The sequence below is a fragment of the Seriola aureovittata genome, chromosome 1 (assembly GCF_021018895.1).
Source record: "Seriola aureovittata isolate HTS-2021-v1 ecotype China chromosome 1, ASM2101889v1, whole genome shotgun sequence".
Taxonomy (NCBI): domain Eukaryota; kingdom Metazoa; phylum Chordata; class Actinopteri; order Carangiformes; family Carangidae; genus Seriola; species Seriola aureovittata.
In genome coordinates, this window is record NC_079364.1 from 6106265 (window position 1) to 6127257 (window position 20993).

Below are 20993 nucleotides of genomic sequence, written 5' to 3' on the forward strand. Positions count from 1 at the left end.
TGCAGATTTGTGCTACAACTTATTATCATTTTCATTTTAAATTAATCTGCAGATCATTTGCTAAATCAACCCATTGGATTTTTGTTTATAAAACGCCACAAAATTGTGACAAATGTCTGTCTTAACAACTTAAAATGACATTTTCACATTTTGTCAGATTATTTTCAGTAGCTTCCATGTAATGTAATGTGATGTAGTGACTCCAAATCAGTTACCTCCAATTATTGCCACTTAAGCCATATATGGCCTTTTTATATTGGATTTTAGTCCGTCTTCTACTCTAATCTTAATTTTTTTTTTCTAATTTAAAATATGTAATGTGTCCCAAGAAGAGACCCACCCCACATTTTATATGTCAGTACTTTGTCTATTTATTAATAATATTTCTTTCATAAAAATTATGATTTCCATTTTCCAATGGTTTTCATGTTATGTTACACAGTGGTACAAAATCTAAAATGTTAATACATGTTCCAAAGAGGGCACAACCCCAAATACATTTAATTAACATTTCGGTAATTTCTGTTGGCTTGAGTGATATCCATAATATCATATCAAATATCGTCACAAGTGGATGGGGGTTAATGAAATAATTTTATTGTTGCATTCTATGTTTGTTGTTTTTTAATAATACATAATTATAAAAAAAATCTACATTATTAAAAATATTGCATGGCAGGAAGTACTGCAGTATTCAATAGACCTATTACTGAATGTTGACCCCAGTTTAGAGGCCACTGAAGTTCACTGAACTAACTGCCATGTTCATGAAACATATTATATTCTCAAACCAATCCTTTTCCTAATTGATAATCCAAATTTACTATCAAGAATAGGACGGAAATGTATTCTCCATTTTTGCACTATTTTACTCATCTCATTCTACTATTTGTCATCCTAAAATGTGTTATTACTTATTATGATTTATCAAATTATGGCCATGAAATTCTTAAACACACCACATGATTTATTTCTTTTATCATTTATAAAAAACTGCCAACGATGTGGACTCACATAATCACAGAAATGAATGATGCTGACACTGAACCTCAACAGAACAACACACTGATGTTTAAGCGTCTGTCTCGAACATCTTCTTTCTGCCGTCCATCCCGGCCTTGTCTTCGATGTTCTTCCTCCAGTCGCCTGTTTGCTTCTCCTGAGAGAAACACAGGCAGATACAAGCAGGACGCTGATTCAGATCACTAATAATAAAAGGTTGACTCTCTCTTTTGAAGCATTTTGATTTTCAGCCTGCTCTGTTGTGATTGTTCTGTGTTTAATCTCAAAGGCTCTGTGTTGTTGTATTAGTATAGACATTGAGAATATTAAAGTAAGTTTCTGAAATCGTCCATCAGTGTTTAATATAGAGTCTGAAGCACCCACCTCCTCTTTCACCTCCTTCTTGACCTGTTTCAGGTTGCCTCTCAGGTCCATGGACACTTTATGTTTGGAGCCCAGCAGAGCTGCCAGCATGGCGTCGGCCGACATCCGCACCTTCCTCAGGGCAGGCTTCTTAAACTTCCCCTTCAGATCCTGAACCATCAACTTCAGGTCGTTGATCTGACAGAAGAAAAATCTGTGAGTGCCGACACACTGTATGTAAAAATCTACAGTCAGCTTCAGTGGAAAATGGTTGGCATGGGTTCTCTTGAAGATACATATTAGACAAGCCTTAGTGTTTTTATTGTACATTGTTTTTGTGGACAACGACAGAGGTGGAATCATTCATTTAAAACCGTACCTCCTTGTTGGACTTTGTCACTTTGATCTCCATGTCGTATCGCTCCTCATCCACCAAATCAATCTGCTTGTGAAGTTTCCGGCACAGCTCCTGGTGTTGTAATACACAGGAAATGAGGGAGATGAAGAAACTGACACAAACAAACACGAATATTGTAGATACTGAGCAGGGAATCAGTTTTATATTTTTCTGTCACCTCCTACACTCTCCTGTGAAAATGATTCTTGTACAAAGCCATAATATTCCCAGACAAGATTTAGGTGTTCACCAAAACTTGTGGCCAACATCAGACAATATTCACAATGTGTTTTTTGTGCAGAAAATGGGTCCATATTTTATTTATTTATTTTTAAAATAACAAATTTAGAGCACTTTGCAAATAAGCTCTTAAGAAAACACTGACAGTCTAAATTTTAGACGTAGCTTAGAACATGAAATGACCTTAGATATCAGCTCTACGTCTATAAACCTGCTTGTGAATAAATCCACTGAGTGTTTCTGGACTCCACCCGGCGTCCAGGCGGTGGACGTTTACCTGGAGCTCCTGCATGCAGCCTGGGACGGAGAGGGCCTGGCAGCTCTCCTCCATGTACTTCATCTTCTCCTTCTCGGCCTCCCTCTCCTCCTCCTCCAGCATCGCCTCACCGATCTGCAGCAGCAAGCTCTGAGAGGAAGAGGAGTCCACACCTTCACACCACCACAAACACAACCAGGCTGACGCTGAAGGACGACGATGAAAGTGATGTTGTGAACATGTGTGTGCTTTTTCATTCAATGTCCTGATCACGTTTTACTTTGATTTTCTCACGATCTTTATCAGTCTTTTAATACTGAGTATCCGCCTACCTAATACAATCAAATATCTGTCTGTTTTATAATTTTTCATTTATGTTAAAATTAGGAAGGTAATTTAAATCAGGACCACAGAGACCACACTGTGTACAGTGTGCTGTAGTATTTTGTATTATATCTGTGCAGAGGAATGTCAGTGTTCATCTGCTGTAGCAGGAAGCTTGAGTAAGACAGCTTCTCCTCACAAAATACTAAAGTTCAGACACCACTTTTGAACAAATAGTCACACCCGAGAGTGTGTTTTACATGCAACAAGTTACTGACAGAGACTCAGAACAACTATGAACACACACAAAATGACCACAAAGAGCTCAAAACAACCAGACAGACACACAAATTACCACACAAACGCATGAAATTGTGGAAAAGAGCCTCAAAACGACCATGAAGAGACTCAAAATTACCACAAAGCCACTTTCAGTCCGGGGGTCTTATATAGTAGGGGTGGGGGGCCTATTACATGTCTGTGCCCAGGGGCTCATTTTCCTTTAATCTGTTCATTCACATTTTTATACTATCTTCAGTTGTCTTTAAAACTTCTTGTTCTTATTGTACTGTTGTAGATTGTTTTTCCTACAAAACACTCAGTAAACTGCTTCTAGATCAGTGCTGAATTTATGTTGGTGATGATAATATTTACTTCACAGCTACAGAGACTGGAGAACAACATAAGAAGAAGACATTTAAAACTTCAGCTCTTCATTAACACCATCTTACTCTACCTTGAGCTGATTCCTCCGGCTCGTTGACATCTTCTTCCTTAACATAAAAAAAAACAAACAAGAAGGAGAATGATTAGTGTATTTCTGTGAGTTTTGTTGGTCGAGAAAGTTTCGTCAGAGAGAGAGAGATCAGGACTTACTCTGCCATCCTGACTGCAGCTGAGTCCTGCCTGTGGCCGAGAGACCCGAAGAGAGATGAATGGAAATACCACAGCTTTCTGGTCTCTTTATAGATGTTGGTTCAGTGTGTGTGTGTGTGTGTGTGTGTGTGTGTGTGTGTGTGTGTGTGTGTTGGACCAGTTGCTCGATGGCAGCAGCTGAGCCTAAAACAAATGCTTCAGGAATTTTCTTCTGTAAGAATATTTAGACAAAGTGGGATCACGACACAGACTCAGTGTTTCCGGGTTGTGAACAACATTCTCTACTTTTCTTATTGTCAACAAAAACCCCATAAAAACCAACAATGAATTCATCCAACTAACAAGTGCCGTGTGTGTATCCACAGCCTGAGATATCAGTACCACTTTCTGATACGGCACTGTTTATGAAGAGTTTAAATTACTTTAAAATTACTGCTTAATATCAGTTACAAGCCATTAGGAGCAACTTTTGGGTTCCCAGGTTGTGGAAAATCCTCCTCTCCAATAGACTGTTTGACCACTGATCTTTTGGAAAAGTGCTGCAGGACATCTGGACCAAAATCCATATCATTAACTGATTATTAACATTTACCACTGCAGATTCTGTGTTGTATAATCATTTATTAACAGTCGGACTATAGCTGTTGATCTGCATACAGAACTTAAAACACAAATACAAAATTTAAAAAAAGAGTTGTACTGTAAGAATGTGCTGCAGTAATAATTCAGCCAGCAGACTGAAGATAACTCGTCACTGGTGTTTATAATGAGCGACACAAGCCAGCCAACACTGGTTCTACTACTTGAGACAATTAAAGCTCAGTTTCCTCAACTACAGAGGGATTTCTCTGCTGTCCTTGGTTTCCTCTGAGTCAGCTCAGCTGTAGTCTATAACAGCTGACTGCTCCTTTCATTCGTCTGTCTGTTTCAGCCCGACTGTTTCACAGACAGTAATGAATACTCAGCGGTGCTGTAAAAAGCTCTTCAAATATATAGCTAAGTAAAAATACAGACGCAAAAGTGCAAGTCACAAATTATGTTGTGGCAAAGATAAAAGTCTTGATATCATCTCTAGTTGATTTAGTTTCAAATGTGAAAGCAAGTCGTGCTTCATGTAAAGAAAGAAAGAAATTACAGTGTTGGTCTTTTTTTCATGTAAATATCAAATCAATGGTATAACATAATAAATGTCACCAGTTAAATCATGATTTAAAAAAAAAACAGCTAATAAACAACAAAAGAGTGTTTATAAATCCATCGTTTACAAACCAAAACCATCTGCAAGGCATATTCTTTATTTTAATTTTTAATTAGTAATATTGAATTTCAAAGTTTGTTAAAAAATATTGTTTGTGGTGCTCGAAGCATCAAAACCTGCCATTTGATCAATTACAGGGGACATGCAGAGGCCTGAATGGTTTTCACTGGGAACTATTTTCTGTCAAAATAAAAAAAGTTCATAAAGAAGTCTCACAGAGATGAGTAAATCAAAACTGATGTGTAAATTAAGATAAAAAATTAAAAAAAAACTTAACAAACACCAGAAAATTCCTTTGCAATGTAATTTGTAACTAATTTTAATTGCAGAATCAGACTTGTGGCTTGTGCTGAACCAATATAAGCCTCCCAGCAGCTGTCAGGATTTATTGCTCTAACAGGTTCCTATCATATTCAGCTGCTCAAACGCCCTGGGAGTGAAGGAGAGACATGCACACATAAACACAAACATGCTCCTCCAGCACAGTTTTCTCAGCTTTTACAAAAAACATTCATAAATCCAAATAAGACTTTAGAGATAGTAGTAAACTATAAAACTAACCTAGACAAAATGTCTTCTTTTAAATTCATAAACATACATTTATTCAAAATGCAGATTTAATCACTGTTTTTGTATGACAGGGTTGTAATGTGATAATTGAGCCTTGACTGATTAACTGATTTCATGCAGAGAAAACATATTTTGATTTGCTTTTACAGTAATTACCATAAATTTATGCTTAGAATATAAAACATAATCACGGTTTCCCTGATACTTAAATTCAATTTGTGATATATCACACCCACTGTATATACACCAAGGTTTGTATTTGCCTATTTTACATTCAGGCCAGTAGATGTCGCACTGTTCACATGAAGCACCAAAAAATTTACCTTTACTTAGAAAGTAAAGTCAAAGCTTCCGACGCTACTTACTTCCGGTACCGGACAGTTGATTTCTTCAAGCAAAGAGGAAATAACAGCCAGTGTTTTACTCACCGAGTATTGCACCTATTGACTGCGGACTGTACACAGACCCAGGTTTCAGGTCACTGCGGCCATGATAGTTTTTGGCGCGCTTTCTTTCAAGTCCCCGTATGTGGGCGGTCCTTAAAAGCAGCTAACGTGCTCTGTTCGCGTTCTCACCTGCACGTCCCGTTTCTAATTCACCTGACTTCCGATGTTGCCACAGGTATGAAAAGTTTCTGTATTTGTTTGTTCCGCAGTTTACTTTTCTTATGCAGCTGTTATTCATGTTATCCTGTTAAAGACGAGGCCGGGTCTGGGTCGAGAGATCCGGCTGAAGTGCAGTCTGACTGGCGGCCCGAGAAGAGTCCAACAACCCACGCGCGCCAGACTCGGCCCATTACCAGTTCTGCCACCCAGGATGACTTTTATTCCTTTCCTGCTTTTTTCCCCAATGCCAACCCTTCCCTTAGATGCAGGATTATTTTATTAAATGACACATTAACAGGAGTACTCACATTCCCATGGACACACAGTGTAGCTGTGCAGTTTACCCCCCAACAGGCCTCATCCAGGTGTAAGAGTTGCACAGAGTCAGAGCCCCATTCATTGTTATAGTGAGAGAAAATTGGGATGACATTGCACATTTAAAGGTTCTCCCTTTGGTTTCTAACTTTAGAGGACAGCGCTGCATGTTCACAGGCACAAGAAATAAGAAATGTGAATTCTTAAAAAAGGGTTGGGTTCTGCTTTAAATGCACAATCCATGATAATAATATAGTGCTCCATCCCTAAAGCATCTGGAGCAGAAAAAGAACAGGCTAAAAATATAAATATTAAAGTCATTATAGAAGCCAATTGGGGATTTTATTCAAATGATCATGTAAACCTAAAAATGAAAATGTAATTCCATGTAATTTTTCAAACACGTAGGCCTGTGTGTTCTTTATGAATATGAGCAGAGCAGAAGAAGCAGTCAGCAGGTCGTATTTGAAAGTATTTAAGTGTGAGTAGTTACAGCTGAGTGATTTTATTTCTACAAATGAAACTGCACATACAGGTCAAATTCTCTTAACTTGAATAAAGCAACAAACAATTCTAAATCCTTTTTTAAAAAAACATTTTCTAGAGTGTTTTTCATGTTTTTTGAAACCTTTATGCTTACACTTATTTTTCCCTCTGTGTCCCAGGACTCCAGAGCCAGATCCCACACCCTCCTCCTCCTAAGCCGCTGCCTGCTTCACCCTCCACTCCTCATTCAGCCTCCGTCTGCATTTGGACTTTGATTCTTCACATCATCCCTATTCCCTCTTAAGCCCTGGATCAGGTCCTTCGCACCACAACACCTCCATCCTCCAATCCCTCCCTGGTATTCTCCATCACCTGGCCTCTGTTACTAACTCCTCCCTCCTGTGGCTCCCTGTGCTCCAGCTCCAGTTCAAGCCTCTCTCTCTCTCTCTCTCACTCAGTTCCAGTTAAATCCTGTTTCAAATCTGCTTTTTGGTTCCTAGTATCTGCTCAGGGGTCCAGAATTAACAGCCAAATGTGGAAATCAATACATCAATACATTCTCACTCTAAATATATAATCAGGTGAGAACAAACGAAGGAGATAAGATGTTACTTATCATCAATATAAACATGATTTGAGTGAATACAATGAAATAAACTCACCCAGGAACGAAGGTGACCTGCTCTACAGTGACTATATTCAAATACAATAAGAAAATAGTGCCCACAGTCCATTGCATTTATTTTTTACATGTCACTGCGCTCTTTTGGGGTCAAAATAAAAAATGCGATCAGTCAGTCCTCTCATCAACGCAGGTCATCGGTTAGGATGTCACTTCCTTGTCACTTGTTTGTCTGTCAGGGGCAGCGGCTTGTTTTACCAGATCATAAATGACACTAAGATCCACTGTGATATGCAGTATTTAGTCTTTTTGGAAACTTTGTGGCTGTGAGGACGAGTTAAACAGAAATCTTTCGGAGCAGTTGAACAGCTTCTCCCCACTCTGCGACGTCACTCACTCTAGCTGTGAACGATCTGCCACATACACACTAATGTAAAAATCTGAAAAAAGACATTCATGAAACTTGAACAAAAACTATGAATGGAATTTCTGTTAAATCCTTTTCCATTCGTGTGAACAGATTGACAATCCGTGTGTAAATGTGTAATCTTTAAATATAAAACACATTCCACAAATGGACTGTATGATTACAATAATCTCAATTGGAAAGAAATGACACCAATTATCTCTTTACAGGTTGTATGGGTATGAAATGTGGTCTATTTAAAATGTATCTTCATCATCATCGCAGTGTATAAAATCCAGCCCCCTATTTTCATGGCCTCAATCTGCAACATGAATGTTTACTGTCGCCATGGCAACAGATGCCGGGTTAGTAGTTAAGGTTATCTTAACAATGAACAATAAAATCGCAATAGGTCATTTCTTAACAAAACAAATATCAACACCGACAGTCATACTATCAAAGACTTTAACCAGGTCCTGTCACTTCATGTCTTTCAACCGTTAACGTAGTGCACGTTACTTGTCGCAGAGTATTTGGGGGAAATAACTCATAGAAGACCGCGTGCTCTTACTTTGAAAAGCGGAAATGGCGTCGCCAGCAGGCAATCGCAGTTTTTCCGAAATTGGCCGAGCGATACAGTTCGATTTTCGTCTATGGTTCAGACCAGCAGAAAGTTTGTCTCAAAACTCTGTGAGTATAAAATGCAAATACACAAGCGTAGAACTGAGATCCACAAATTATTTTTCGCTTCACAAATAAGAAATTGATTCACAAATGTCTGTTTGAAAGCTGTAAATGTTAGGAAGATATTCACAAATGCTTTTCATGTATCTACAAATTAATAAATTGTATTCACAGATATTTTACTCGGGGAATTTGTTTGTTTATATGAAGATCCGTTTTGCAAGATATTTTTTGTGAGTTTACAAATTTATTTTATTGTATTTGTGGAAGGTGTTTTATATTTACAGATTATACATTTACTCACTGATTGTCAGTCTGTTCACACAAATAACATTGAGACAAAGCTACCTCCATAGTGGAGCTGAGGGTAGATCAAATAAAATACTGTACGACCATATTACAGTACACGTCCATGTTGTTTATCCTATGATGCTATTCCTTAAAGAAATGTAATATCATTAGAGTAAATGTTCTTCTGTTTGTCTAATATTCAATTGAGATTACTGAAAACATTTACTTTTCCTTGTTGTGGATCCATGACTACTCATTTAGAGCAGCACATATTATTATGGGCTGGATTTAAATGTAAATTTGTCATCTAATCATTCAATTTGTGAACTCTACTTCAGCATAGTGTAACAAAAATAGGTGTCAAGATTAGTGATTCATTCCCCACTCATGTCAAGTTAAATTGTTGTTTACAATGTCTGGCTCCACCCCTGGTCTGGGCTGAACCTACCTCTTAATCTGGATGAGTTCTTCTTCTTTAAAGATTTATTTAACTAGCTTCTATTTTCCTTTCTAGGTTTGGATGTTTTTCTACCATTACCATCACATTGTGTTTAAGTCATTTTCGTTTGTTATTATATGTGTATGTAAGGACTCTTTTGGATGGAAATCAATAGACTCACTTGGATATCTAGGGGATAGCTGATGAAAAGCGTTCTTATTTATTTATCTAATAAAATGACCGGAAGATCTAAATTCACCCCGTCAAGAAGACTTTTACTGTGAATTTGCTGACCGGAAGTGAAGCTGTCTCATTAGAACTAGTTTGACAGTGGTGTGAAGATGGCGGCGTACGGTCGCCCTCAGCTGCTGCTGCTGCTGTTGTTACCGTTTGTGTGTCTCTGCGGCTTCGGCTCCGTCCTCGGCCTGAAAGCTGCCAGCGGCCCGGCCGAGCCTCCCAACCCGCCCGTCCTCAGAGCCGCCGATCCCCCGATCAAAGATGCACCTGCACCCGCCGCAGCCGCTGCCGCCGCTGGGGCCTCGCAGCCTCGAAGGGCGACCGGTTGGAAGCTGTCGGAGGAGGAGGCCTGCCGGGAGGACCTGACCCGCCTCTGCCCCAAACACACCTGGACCAACAACCTGGCCGTGCTGGAATGCCTGCAGGACCGCAGAGAGGTAAGCGGCCGCCGGCCGAGCTGGCAGCTTCACATCGGTCCCGGGAGGTGATGAGCATCTGCTGGGTGTGTCGCCCCGGTGGGTTAGATCCACACCGGCCGTCAGCATGGTACTGATGCAGAGGTGAACAGCTGAGGCAGGGTTGAACATCCGCACCTACATCAGTGTCTAACTACGAGCCGCCACACACACACACAGACACGCACACACATACACACTCACACAGACACACACCAGATAAATATAGGGCAACAGATATTAGTATTTTCCTGCTGATTTCACCCTTGTCTGACACTTTGGAAACTACAAAAATACAGTATTATTGAATTATTCAACGATGGAGTAACTTTTAAGTGCAACACATACACATATAGACAGTGAAGGATTTCTGCAGGTCTGGAAAAATCATAACAAACGGTGAAAAAAAAACGGTTTTATATAAATTAAAAAGTCATTAATTCCAGGTCTTGCTGGATGTAGACACTAACATAACCTTTGGCTGTCCAGCTCAATGTGCCAGTTTTATCAAAAACTATATATTTTTTTAATTGATTAATCCATCCATTAATTTCCTGCCACTTATAGTCCAGACATGGATGGATTATGAGACAATGGGCCCCTGGGCATAGAAAAGTAAACACCCCCCAACCGCTGCTGCACAGGACCCCAGTCTGAAAGGTTCTTTTGCGTCTCTTTGTGATCGTTTACTGTCTTTTAACTGAACACTGTGGCTTTCAAACAAGAGATATAAACAGTCACTACGTACAGATGCATAGGGCCCTGTTTAGTATTCCATACATGGCTCTGGGTCATGGTAATTGATTAATTATATTACTAGGAATTATTGTTATGTACCACTGGGATGTGCTGGCCAAAAATGTGAGAGAAATGTCAATAACTTTGACTTCTTAAATAATGAGGCTTTACTGTTTGTTTTCCATCAGTCTTCAGACGTGATGAAGGTATTAAATAGAATTCAATGTAGTACTGAAAAGGTCTTTCTGCAGAAACCATGGATACCAATAAAGCACATTTACATTTTTAATTAATAATATGCACTTTTACTCCACCACACTTATCTTACAGCTACAGTTACTTTGCTGCATATGGATTTGCATGCAGAACTCACAACAATATGATGCATCGTTGGAGTTTCACAGTCACAGTCAAGTCACTTTTTTTTTTTTTTTTAATAAACAGAAACGACAGATGTTTTTGCAAATGGTATAAAATCAAAGAGCTGCACAGTTAAAATAAACAGTTTGTCAGAGTTCTCGGCCTCTTTTACTGCTGAGTTTACAAATGTCCCTGATGTAGAAAATAAAAAAACCTGAACAGTAAAAGAACATTGAAATGTCTTAGTTTTAGATGGTGTCTGCTGTCAGCCCATGTATTATGTTTCATTATTTATTCAGTTAACTGGTGAATTGGATTTTCTGTAAGTTGTATTTCTCAGCATGAACATGATTTTCTGCTCTGCCGGGAAAAAACATTGCGATGGAGAAATACTGGATCGTTTAGAGCTGGAACTGATTCATTAATCTGACAGTGGACAGAAAATTAATCAGCAGCAGTTTTGATAATCGATTAATCATCTTAAATCATTTATCAAGAAGAAAAATGCCAAACGGTTTCCACATCTGGCTTCTCAGATGTGAGGATTTACCTTTTCTCTGTTTTGTATAACTGGAAAATGAATGTCTTTTAGTTCTGGGCTGTTGCACATCAGCTGTTTGAAGACGTCACCTGGGAACTCATTTGTCATTTCCTGTCACATTTTATAAACTGAATGATTAATTGATAAGTGAAAAGAATAATAAATAGATTCATCTATAATTTAAATAATCCTAACTAACCTAACAGGCCACTGTACAGTACCGCAGCTGACTCAGTGAAGTAATGATCAACCTGAGTGGGGTGTGAAGCGACTGCATGTGTGTGTGTGTGTGTGCAGTCACTCAGCTGTCAGGTGACTCAGGCTGAAGTTTAACCACAGATTCATTTTGCTTTTGTTGTGTTTTTCTGTATCTTTCGTGATAATAATAATAAAAAAAATAAAAATCCAAACAAACATTTTTCACACTCATCACGTTCTCTGTCCAGATTTGCCGCCTACATGCACAGATTAATATTAGACTGTTGTCCAGACTGTTGTTTTTACTTGTGTAAACCGCTGCTGCTGAGGCAGGTGGACAGGAGGAGGACTGTAATTCAGCTGAAACGATTAGCCAATTAATTGATGTGCTTGACAGACAATGAATCGGTCCACTTGTTTAGTTTATGCGTCAGCCAGGGAAACACTCACAGATCACACTGACCCATGTGAGAGATTAACACTGATCCATACTCTTCATATACTTTAATAGATTTTCCATATTGTTCTTTTGCTCTCGGTCTGTTCTGTGCAGTGACTGAAAAAAAATCTTTTGCTTAAGTCAAAGTACAGATAGAGCACTGTAAACATACTCTGTTACAAGTGACAGGTTAGCTGCAGTGATTAGCGGCTATTTTAATAACTGATTCATTTTTAAAGTATAGAATAGAAGTAAAGAATTTCACCAATTTCAGCTTCTCAGTTGTTCATTTTTGCTGCTTTTCTGACCTGATAGTAAACTGAATTTTATAGATAAAATGATTCCTTAATTAAAAGTACAGAAGTATTATCAGCAAAATGTATTTAAAGTATCGAATTCAAATGATTGATTTCACCCTGTGACGAATATTTTATTACATCTGTCTTTATTAGATTGTTAATACTGTTGTAGCTGGTCGAGGTGGAGCTAGATTTAACTAGTTATACAGTGAGCTAGTTTAGTACAGTGCTGCTCAACCTGGGGGTTGAGTCCTTCCAAAGGGTCACAGGGTGAGATCCACACCGGCCGTCAGCATGGTACTGATGCAGAGGTGAACAGCTGAGGCAGGGTTGAACATCCGCACCTACATCAGTGTCTAACTACGAGCCGCCACACACACACACAGACACGCACACACATACACACTCACACAGACACACACCAGATAAATATAGGGCAACAGATATTAGTATTTTCCTGCTGATTTCACCCTTGTCTGACACTTTGGAAACTACAAAAATACAGTATTATTGAATTATTCAACGATGGAGTAACTTTTAAGTGCAACACATACACATATAGACAGTGAAGGATTTCTGCAGGTCTGGAAAAATCATAAAAAACTGTGAAAAAAAAAACGGTTTTATATAAATTAAAAAGTCATTAATTCCAGGTCTTGCTGGATGTAGACACTAACATAACCTTTGGCTGTCCAGCTCAATGTGCCAGTTTTATCAAAAACTATATATTTTTTTAATTGATTAATCCATCCATTAATTTCCTGCCACTTATAGTCCAGACATGGATGGATTATGAGACAATGGGCCCCTGGGCATAGAAAAGTAAACACCCCCCAACCGCTGCTGCACAGGACCCCAGTCTGAAAGGTTCTTTTGCGTCTCTTTGTGATCGTTTACTGTCTTTTAACTGAACACTGTGGCTTTCAAACAAGAGATATAAACAGTCACTACGTACAGATGCATAGGGCCCTGTTTAGTATTCCATACATGGCTCTGGGTCATGGTAATTGATTAATTATATTACTAGGAATTATTGTTATGTACCACTGGGATGTGCTGGCCAAAAATGTGAGAGAAATGTCAATAACTTTGACTTCTTAAATAATGAGGCTTTACTGTTTGTTTTCCATCAGTCTTCAGACGTGATGAAGGTATTAAATAGAATTCAATGTAGTACTGAAAAGGTCTTTCTGCAGAAACCATGGATACCAATAAAGCACATTTACATTTTTAATTAATAATATGCACTTTTACTCCACCACACTTATCTTACAGCTACAGTTACTTTGCTGCATATGGATTTGCATGCAGAACTCACAACAATATGATGCATCGTTGGAGTTTCACAGTCACAGTCAAGTCACTTTTTTTTTTTTTTTTAATAAACAGAAACGACAGATGTTTTTGCAAATGGTATAAAATCAAAGAGCTGCACAGTTAAAATAAACAGTTTGTCAGAGTTCTCGGCCTCTTTTACTGCTGAGTTTACAAATGTCCCTGATGTAGAAAATAAAAAAACCTGAACAGTAAAAGAACATTGAAATGTCTTAGTTTTAGATGGTGTCTGCTGTCAGCCCATGTATTATGTTTCATTATTTATTCAGTTAACTGGTGAATTGGATTTTCTGTAAGTTGTATTTCTCAGCATGAACATGATTTTCTGCTCTGCCGGGAAAAAACATTGCGATGGAGAAATACTGGATCGTTTAGAGCTGGAACTGATTCATTAATCTGACAGTGGACAGAAAATTAATCAGCAGCAGTTTTGATAATCGATTAATCATCTTAAATCATTTATCAAGAAGAAAAATGCCAAACGGTTTCCACATCTGGCTTCTCAGATGTGAGGATTTACCTTTTCTCTGTTTTGTATAACTGGAAAATGAATGTCTTTTAGTTCTGGGCTGTTGCACATCAGCTGTTTGAAGACGTCACCTGGGAACTCATTTGTCATTTCCTGTCACATTTTATAAACTGAATGATTAATTGATAAGTGAAAAGAATAATAAATAGATTCATCTATAATTTAAATAATCCTAACTAACCTAACAGGCCACTGTACAGTACCGCAGCTGACTCAGTGAAGTAATGATCAACCTGAGTGGGGTGTGAAGCGACTGCATGTGTGTGTGTGTGTGTGCAGTCACTCAGCTGTCAGGTGACTCAGGCTGAAGTTTAACCACAGATTCATTTTGCTTTTGTTGTGTTTTTCTGTATCTTTCGTGATAATAATAATAAAAAAAATAAAAATCCAAACAAACATTTTTCACACTCATCACGTTCTCTGTCCAGATTTGCCGCCTACATGCACAGATTAATATTAGACTGTTGTCCAGACTGTTGTTTTTACTTGTGTAAACCGCTGCTGCTGAGGCAGGTGGACAGGAGGAGGACTGTAATTCAGCTGAAACGATTAGCCAATTAATTGATGTGCTTGACAGACAATGAATCGGTCCACTTGTTTAGTTTATGCGTCAGCCAGGGAAACACTCACAGATCACACTGACCCATGTGAGAGATTAACACTGATCCATACTCTTCATATACTTTAATAGATTTTCCATATTGTTCTTTTGCTCTCGGTCTGTTCTGTGCAGTGACTGAAAAAAAATCTTTTGCTTAAGTCAAAGTACAGATAGAGCACTGTAAACATACTCTGTTACAAGTGACAGGTTAGCTGCAGTGATTAGCGGCTATTTTAATAACTGATTCATTTTTAAAGTATAGAATAGAAGTAAAGAATTTCACCAATTTCAGCTTCTCAGTTGTTCATTTTTGCTGCTTTTCTGACCTGATAGTAAACTGAATTTTATAGATAAAATGATTACGTGAGAAATTAATTGACGGATTAATCAGTAATGAAAATGATTGTTAGTTGAAGTAGATAGTTCAATAAAAAATTCTTCACGAAAAATTCCTTAATTAAAAGTACAGAAGTATTATCAGCAAAATGTATTTAAAGTATCGAATTCAAATGATTGATTTCACCCTGTGACGAATATTTTATTACATCTGTCTTTATTAGATTGTTAATACTGTTGTAGCTGGTCGAGGTGGAGCTAGATTTAACTAGTTATACAGTGAGCTAGTTTAGTACAGTGCTGCTCAACCTGGGGGTTGAGTCCTTCCAAAGGGTCACAGGGTGAGAGATGATTAACGGAAGAGATCATTTGAGAAAATACTTGGCAAATGAATCGATAATGAATTCAAGCTTCAGTTTAAATTGAACAGTCATAGGATGATAAGTTGTTTCCTCTTGTTTTTCTCCTGTAAGAGTTTTGGATTCTGATAGAGAAAAACATGAGACGTGTTTGATGACGACTCTGATGACCCAGTTTATTTTGTCCCATTTACACACACTCACTAACACACACTTAGAGCAGCAGTTAAATAAAACTTTTTTCAATTGTTTCGTTCATAAAATGTCAGAACATAATGAAAAAATGTCTATCCCAAAGTGACATCTTCACAAATCTTGTTTCTTCCTACCAACTAATATGTCACAGGCTGAAAAAAGAATTTTTCTTGAACAAGATTTGAATGATTAATCTATTATCAAAATAGTTGCAGATTATTTATTATTATTTATATTTATTCAGATTTATTGGCTGATCTTTGCAGCTGTACACACACGTATAGAAGCAAAGACTGAGATATTTCTGTTATTGGTGTTCAGGCAGCAATTGTTAACACCAGAATGGCTCCCAGTAAACGGCATACCTCCGCCAAGGGCAAACAGCTTCTTCCACCGGACCCGGATTAGTGGCTATTCAGGTTACACATTAATGTTAGTTTTATTTGCATAGCACCTGCCAAGCCTGGAGCACGAAGGGCTGGGCCTTTAAATCAGACTTCCAGAGAGTCGGTCTGTTAAAGCAGCGAGATCATCACTGAACAAGTCCTGGAAAATGATCTCTAGAAAAGAGTGGGAACCCTGCGTCATCCTCCATTATCCACCATGCTGACGTCAACACACGCATGCACAAGCACACACACACACACACACACACACACACACACACACACACACACACACACACACTCCTCCGACCCCTGCGCAATGCCCTCTTTACTGAGATAATTACATCGCTTCAACTCAATAACAGCTGTGGCCTCCTGAAGAGGTAAATGGCTCTTATAAATCTGCCTCTTCTTCAGAGAAAGACACACCCCCCGACACACACACACACACACACACACACACACACACACGGACAGCCCAGCAGCAAAGCAGCATGTGGTTACAGTGCAGCGTTTCAGAGTTTATTTGTGGTGGTCTAAGCCCTGAAATCCGACACTTGAGAGACGTCTGAGTAAAAAAAAGAAAAAAACAGCAGCACCACCACACTTAGAAACTAACTGCTAGACAGGAAGTCACTTTGCCACAGCACAAACAGGCCTGTGGCCACAATCAGACACTCAGGTGTGGTCAAGCCGTCACTCACTGTCACTGGATTGACGGTGTGTGAGGAGGCTGATGTAGTGCAGCAGTTTCCGCCTGCAGTCGGTCTCAAAGGGAGGGGGGGGAGCTGTTTTCTGTCACTGCAGCTTTTTACTGGACTGTGACTCTTTTATTTTGATTGTGTGTGGTTCTTTGCAGTGGTGGTGTTTTTGGGTGTTTGTTTGTTTGCTGAAATGAAAACAGCTGGTCGCTCCTAATGGAAACCAGGTTGATAAGAGACTGAACCGAACAGTGAATGTGGTGTAAAACGTGGAGCTAAAAGAGGCTAAAAAGCTCCTTAGAGCTGCAGAGATGGTGATCATTCTCTGTGGGTTTATCACACACAGTTATTTGAATAGTTTTTATTCACAGAAGAAAAGAAAGCTGGTACAGCCTGGTGCTGCAGACCACCAAGACATTTTTTTTACCAGCAGCAAAACTACAATAAATCTTGTGTCAGCTCAAACGTACAGAGGTTAGTTTCACACAACAAACTTCTGGGAGTCATGAGTGTATCATATTATCCCCAAGGTTTCCAGTGATATAAACAAAGTTTTGTCACATTACCTCCACCCCTTTACCCAGACACAGTTAGCGTCTGTCACCACTTCAGCTGGATCAGTCTAGTTGATTAATCTGCTCTTGTTTCAAAAAGCCTTTGATGTGAATGGAGCTGCTCTTCTTTAATTAATAACTCATTGTCTTGCTAATGGGTAGTTTTTAATCTAGGGGGCCACTGAGGGTCTGTTTCCTCATTACACTTGTTCCTCTGTCTCCGAAACATTTAGTGGAAATGACAGTTTAAAGTCAGAAGAAGGAGCTTTGTCTCTGTTCCCGTGGGCAGAGCAGAGTTAACATGAAAAGCTTTCATGTCTCTTTACTGCAAAGTGACATGAAGCTGTAACAGCTTCTCCTGCTGTGTTCGCTCTGATAGTTGAGGATGCTGTGGGGGAGTCAGTGGAGAGCATCTGCTGCTTTGTACGAAACTGCTGCCATTTGGAGAAAGAATGTAACTTGGTGTTGTTACTGGTGCCGTCCTTGGTGTGTTACTGGTACCGTCCTTGGTGTGTTACTGGTACCGTCCTTGGTAGGAACACTGAAAGATGCACAAGACATTTTATATTTCTTGGTGGCCATTCTCTGTTGTTGTTGTTGTTGTTGTGTTGTTTTTCTTTGGCCATTTTGTGTTAATTCATGCTCATTTGGTGTTTTTTTTCTGGCTGGACCACAACAGCAGGGCCAGCACTATAAACGTGAATGTCACTGAGTGACTGACTGATGAAGTTACACCATTGGTCAGCCAACCAAGTGTTGAAGTTTCCTCAATGGCCGTTGCTCTTTCAAAATAATTTGGCGAGAGCAGTTTGTATTACAGCAGCGTACAGAGCCGAGTGGTTTGACGCTCGGTCACATTTTTTAGTTTGAAAAAAAAACAAAACATAATTTACTCAATTCATGGCAAACCAGGCCAAACAAAGATTCGGTGCAACAAGGGTGGGGGGAGGGTTGATAACATGTTTCAGTCAGTGCAGCCAGGAATGTGCACCCTGGATGACAGGCACACAGAGAGGACGGGTAAACGCCCACTGGCCCACCGGGCCACATTATCATGTATGAAACTGCCAATCATATTTATTTATTTATTAATCGAAGATGCTGGATCTCTTTGGATCATGCTGGCCCACTTTAACCTGTTTGGAGGTGCATTTTTTCTGTTTGAACTCAGTCAGCTGAACCACCTGCTGACTCCATCTCCAATGGTATCAATCTTTTCATCTGACTCTTGGGAAGAGCAAATAAGCATATTTTTGAAAAGTATAATGTGATGAACTATTCCTGTAATACCAGATGTAAGTGGGGTTTAAATGTCAGATGTTGTCTGCTGGTCTGATAAGCCAGAGCACATCTCAAACACATCTTCCTCTCTCTGTCTTTCTGCAGGAAACTGAGATTGCTCCTGACTGTAACCATGTAAGTATTCCCTCCAAAACACACACACACACACACACACATGCACACGCACACGCACATTAAACATTATTTTTTTATAAGATAACTCAAATGAGAGAGACAGGAAATGGGAGAGATCAATGTTGGTGAATGTCGTTGTATCAGAATCTGTTTAACATGTAAATGTTTTACTGGGTTTGTTGGTTTGAAGGTTGAAGGTTAGACCAGGTTCAAGGCTGACATTCTTGGATTTGGGTGAAATGTCTCAACAACATGAAATCTGTCTCACACATACATGTCCGCACTAGAATGATCTGTAATAACTGCAACACTAATTCCTAGTTCTCATCAGTCTCAGCTGATACATCTTTGCATTTATTGCCAAGTAACAAATGTTATCATGCTAATATGCAAAACCAAAATGGTGAACAAGGTAAAAATCACACCTTCTAAACATGAACTCTGATGTTAACGTTTGGCCTCACAGAGCCACATGGCTGTAGACGCTGAGTCTTGTTACATCTCATCTAGTGTCAGTGTTAGAGGTCAATAATTAACAGAAGAGATTAACCTTTTATATTTAACACAGACTCTCACACATAAATCCATTTACCTTTGTAGGGTAGTATAACAGGATTTAGCATTACACAAACTCAGAGTACAGTACTGTGCAGTAGCATTTTTAAATGTGAAAAAGTGTTGGCAGCTACTTTGAACAGATGCAAAACCAGGAATTTACATAATTAACAAAGTTTCCACAGTTTAATTAAGGCGATAACAGACTGAACACTTTCCTGTTCTTTTCAACTTGCTGTTCTGATGCTTTGTGTTAGTTTGGTTGCCATGTTTGCTCCGTAGAGAAAGTCCAATTTCACTGTTCCATCAGGTTTCATTACTCGAGGCCTTGGGCATGTGTATTGTCGTTTTCTTACTCTGCGTCTTGACATTGGGAGTGTGGAGCGATCCACACATACTGGCCTCTCCAGGCAATATAAACACCATTTTAAAACAATTCCTCAGCTTCTGGCCATAAACGGAAAAATTATGATACACAGAAGCAGCTGCTGAGGATTTTTTTATTTCATTAATTAATTCAGAATTATAAACATTTTTTAAGTAAGACAGTAAAACTCCTCCATTTGCCCTAAATGGCCCATTTTAACCTCTCACACCCTGATTTTGTCATTAAAATGTCCATTTTTAAGAAACAGAAAAGGCACCTTTTTTCAGACTAGATGATAATATCACTTTATATTTATATGCCCCATAGTTTGATTAAAGATATATGATTCTGTTGAACTAAACATTCAAAACGAATATTGGTTGTGGCTGCAGCTTTCCAACCAATAGAAATATGATTAATAAGAATAATAAAGATATGCACCACTATTCAGATTTTCCTTTCATTGAGAATTATATATGTGGAATCTATGAAAACGTGACTAGAATTTCAAATGAAGTGATCGTGCAACGACAGCTCACCGCCAGCGCTTCTGTTGAATAAATCTAAGCTCATCTCTGTTCTATTTCACATTAATGGTCCCTCGTTTCCCCTCACCTCTGCAGTCGAAAGAGTAAAAAAGCCCTGAAGGACCCTCAGCTAACGGCTGTAACTGACGACCTTCACAAACTTCAACCTTCGAACTTTTCATCACATTCTAACATTCAGTCTGGAGTTTCTCTTCTTTCTGTAGTGAGAGGTTCCTGAAGCCGCCTCAGTGTCTTCTGGATGATAAACCTTCAGTGTTCAGAGTTCACACCAGTTAACTGCAGACAGGTTTATGAAATGCCACAAGGTTAATGGACCATTTGGACTGTCTTTATTACAGCACTGGAAAGCACTTGCTGCAATTAGCATCCCCCCCTCCCACACACACACACACACACACACACACACACACACACACACACAGTTATTTCGCCTTGCTGTTATTTTCTGGGCGGTGTGACTGTCAGTAGCTCAGTAGCTGTTATCTGTAGCTGCTGCAGCTGGAGCCTTGCTGACAGGAAAACAATAAACACCTCCAGTGTTAATAAAACGAAAGAAAGAAAGAAGAGGATCTGAAAACAAAAGAGACAAAGCTTCTTTAAATAACTGAAGAAAGTCATTGTTAGCGTTAGGCGTCCTGTGAGCCGGTGGTCAGCGTCTGACTAATACTTAAAGGCTCTCAGCCAATAACTTTATTTGTTTACCACTTCAC

At 39.0% G+C, this 20993-nt stretch overlaps 2 protein-coding genes across 3 annotated transcripts in view; one reads left to right on the plus strand and one right to left on the minus strand.

The window, feature by feature from the left end:
* Positions 1–946: 946 nt before the first annotated feature.
* On the minus strand, positions 947–5801 carry LOC130177161 (troponin I, fast skeletal muscle-like). Of its 2 annotated transcripts, none has more exons than XM_056388674.1 (7): positions 5715–5801; positions 3459–3669; positions 3319–3355; positions 2280–2408; positions 1745–1834; positions 1387–1563; positions 947–1159 (listed from the first exon to the last, which is right to left on the minus strand). In XM_056388674.1, exons 2-7 carry the CDS (start codon positions 3464–3466, stop codon positions 1073–1075), a joined length of 528 nt encoding a protein of 175 aa, XP_056244649.1. In that variant the 5' UTR covers positions 3467–3669; positions 5715–5801; the 3' UTR covers positions 947–1072. The 2 variants fall into 2 exon arrangements, with proteins under 2 accessions (XP_056244649.1, XP_056244733.1); XM_056388758.1 differs by having other exon boundaries at positions 3459–3488; positions 5715–5792.
* A 2013-nt stretch (positions 5802–7814) lies between these two features.
* Positions 7815–20993, plus strand: part of LOC130185558 (Golgi apparatus protein 1-like) — a 28874-nt gene continuing 15695 nt past the window's right edge. Inside the window, exons 1-3 of the mRNA XM_056402123.1 lie at positions 7815–8410; positions 9210–9808; positions 18784–18813. Coding sequence (XP_056258098.1) covers positions 9476–9808; positions 18784–18813 — 363 coding nt within the window. The 5' untranslated portion in view covers positions 7815–8410; positions 9210–9475. The remainder of the gene's footprint in view (positions 8411–9209; positions 9809–18783; positions 18814–20993) is intronic.

Coding starts and splice junctions, on each gene's coding strand:
- LOC130177161 (XM_056388674.1), bottom strand. Junction 1,835..2,279: donor GCTGCATGCAGGAGCTCCAG/GTAAACGTCCAC, acceptor TTACAACACCAG/GAGCTGTGCCGGAAACTTCA. Junction 1,160..1,386: donor AGAAGGAGGTGAAAGAGGAG/GTGGGTGCTTCA, acceptor TGTTTCTCTCAG/GAGAAGCAAACAGGCGACTG.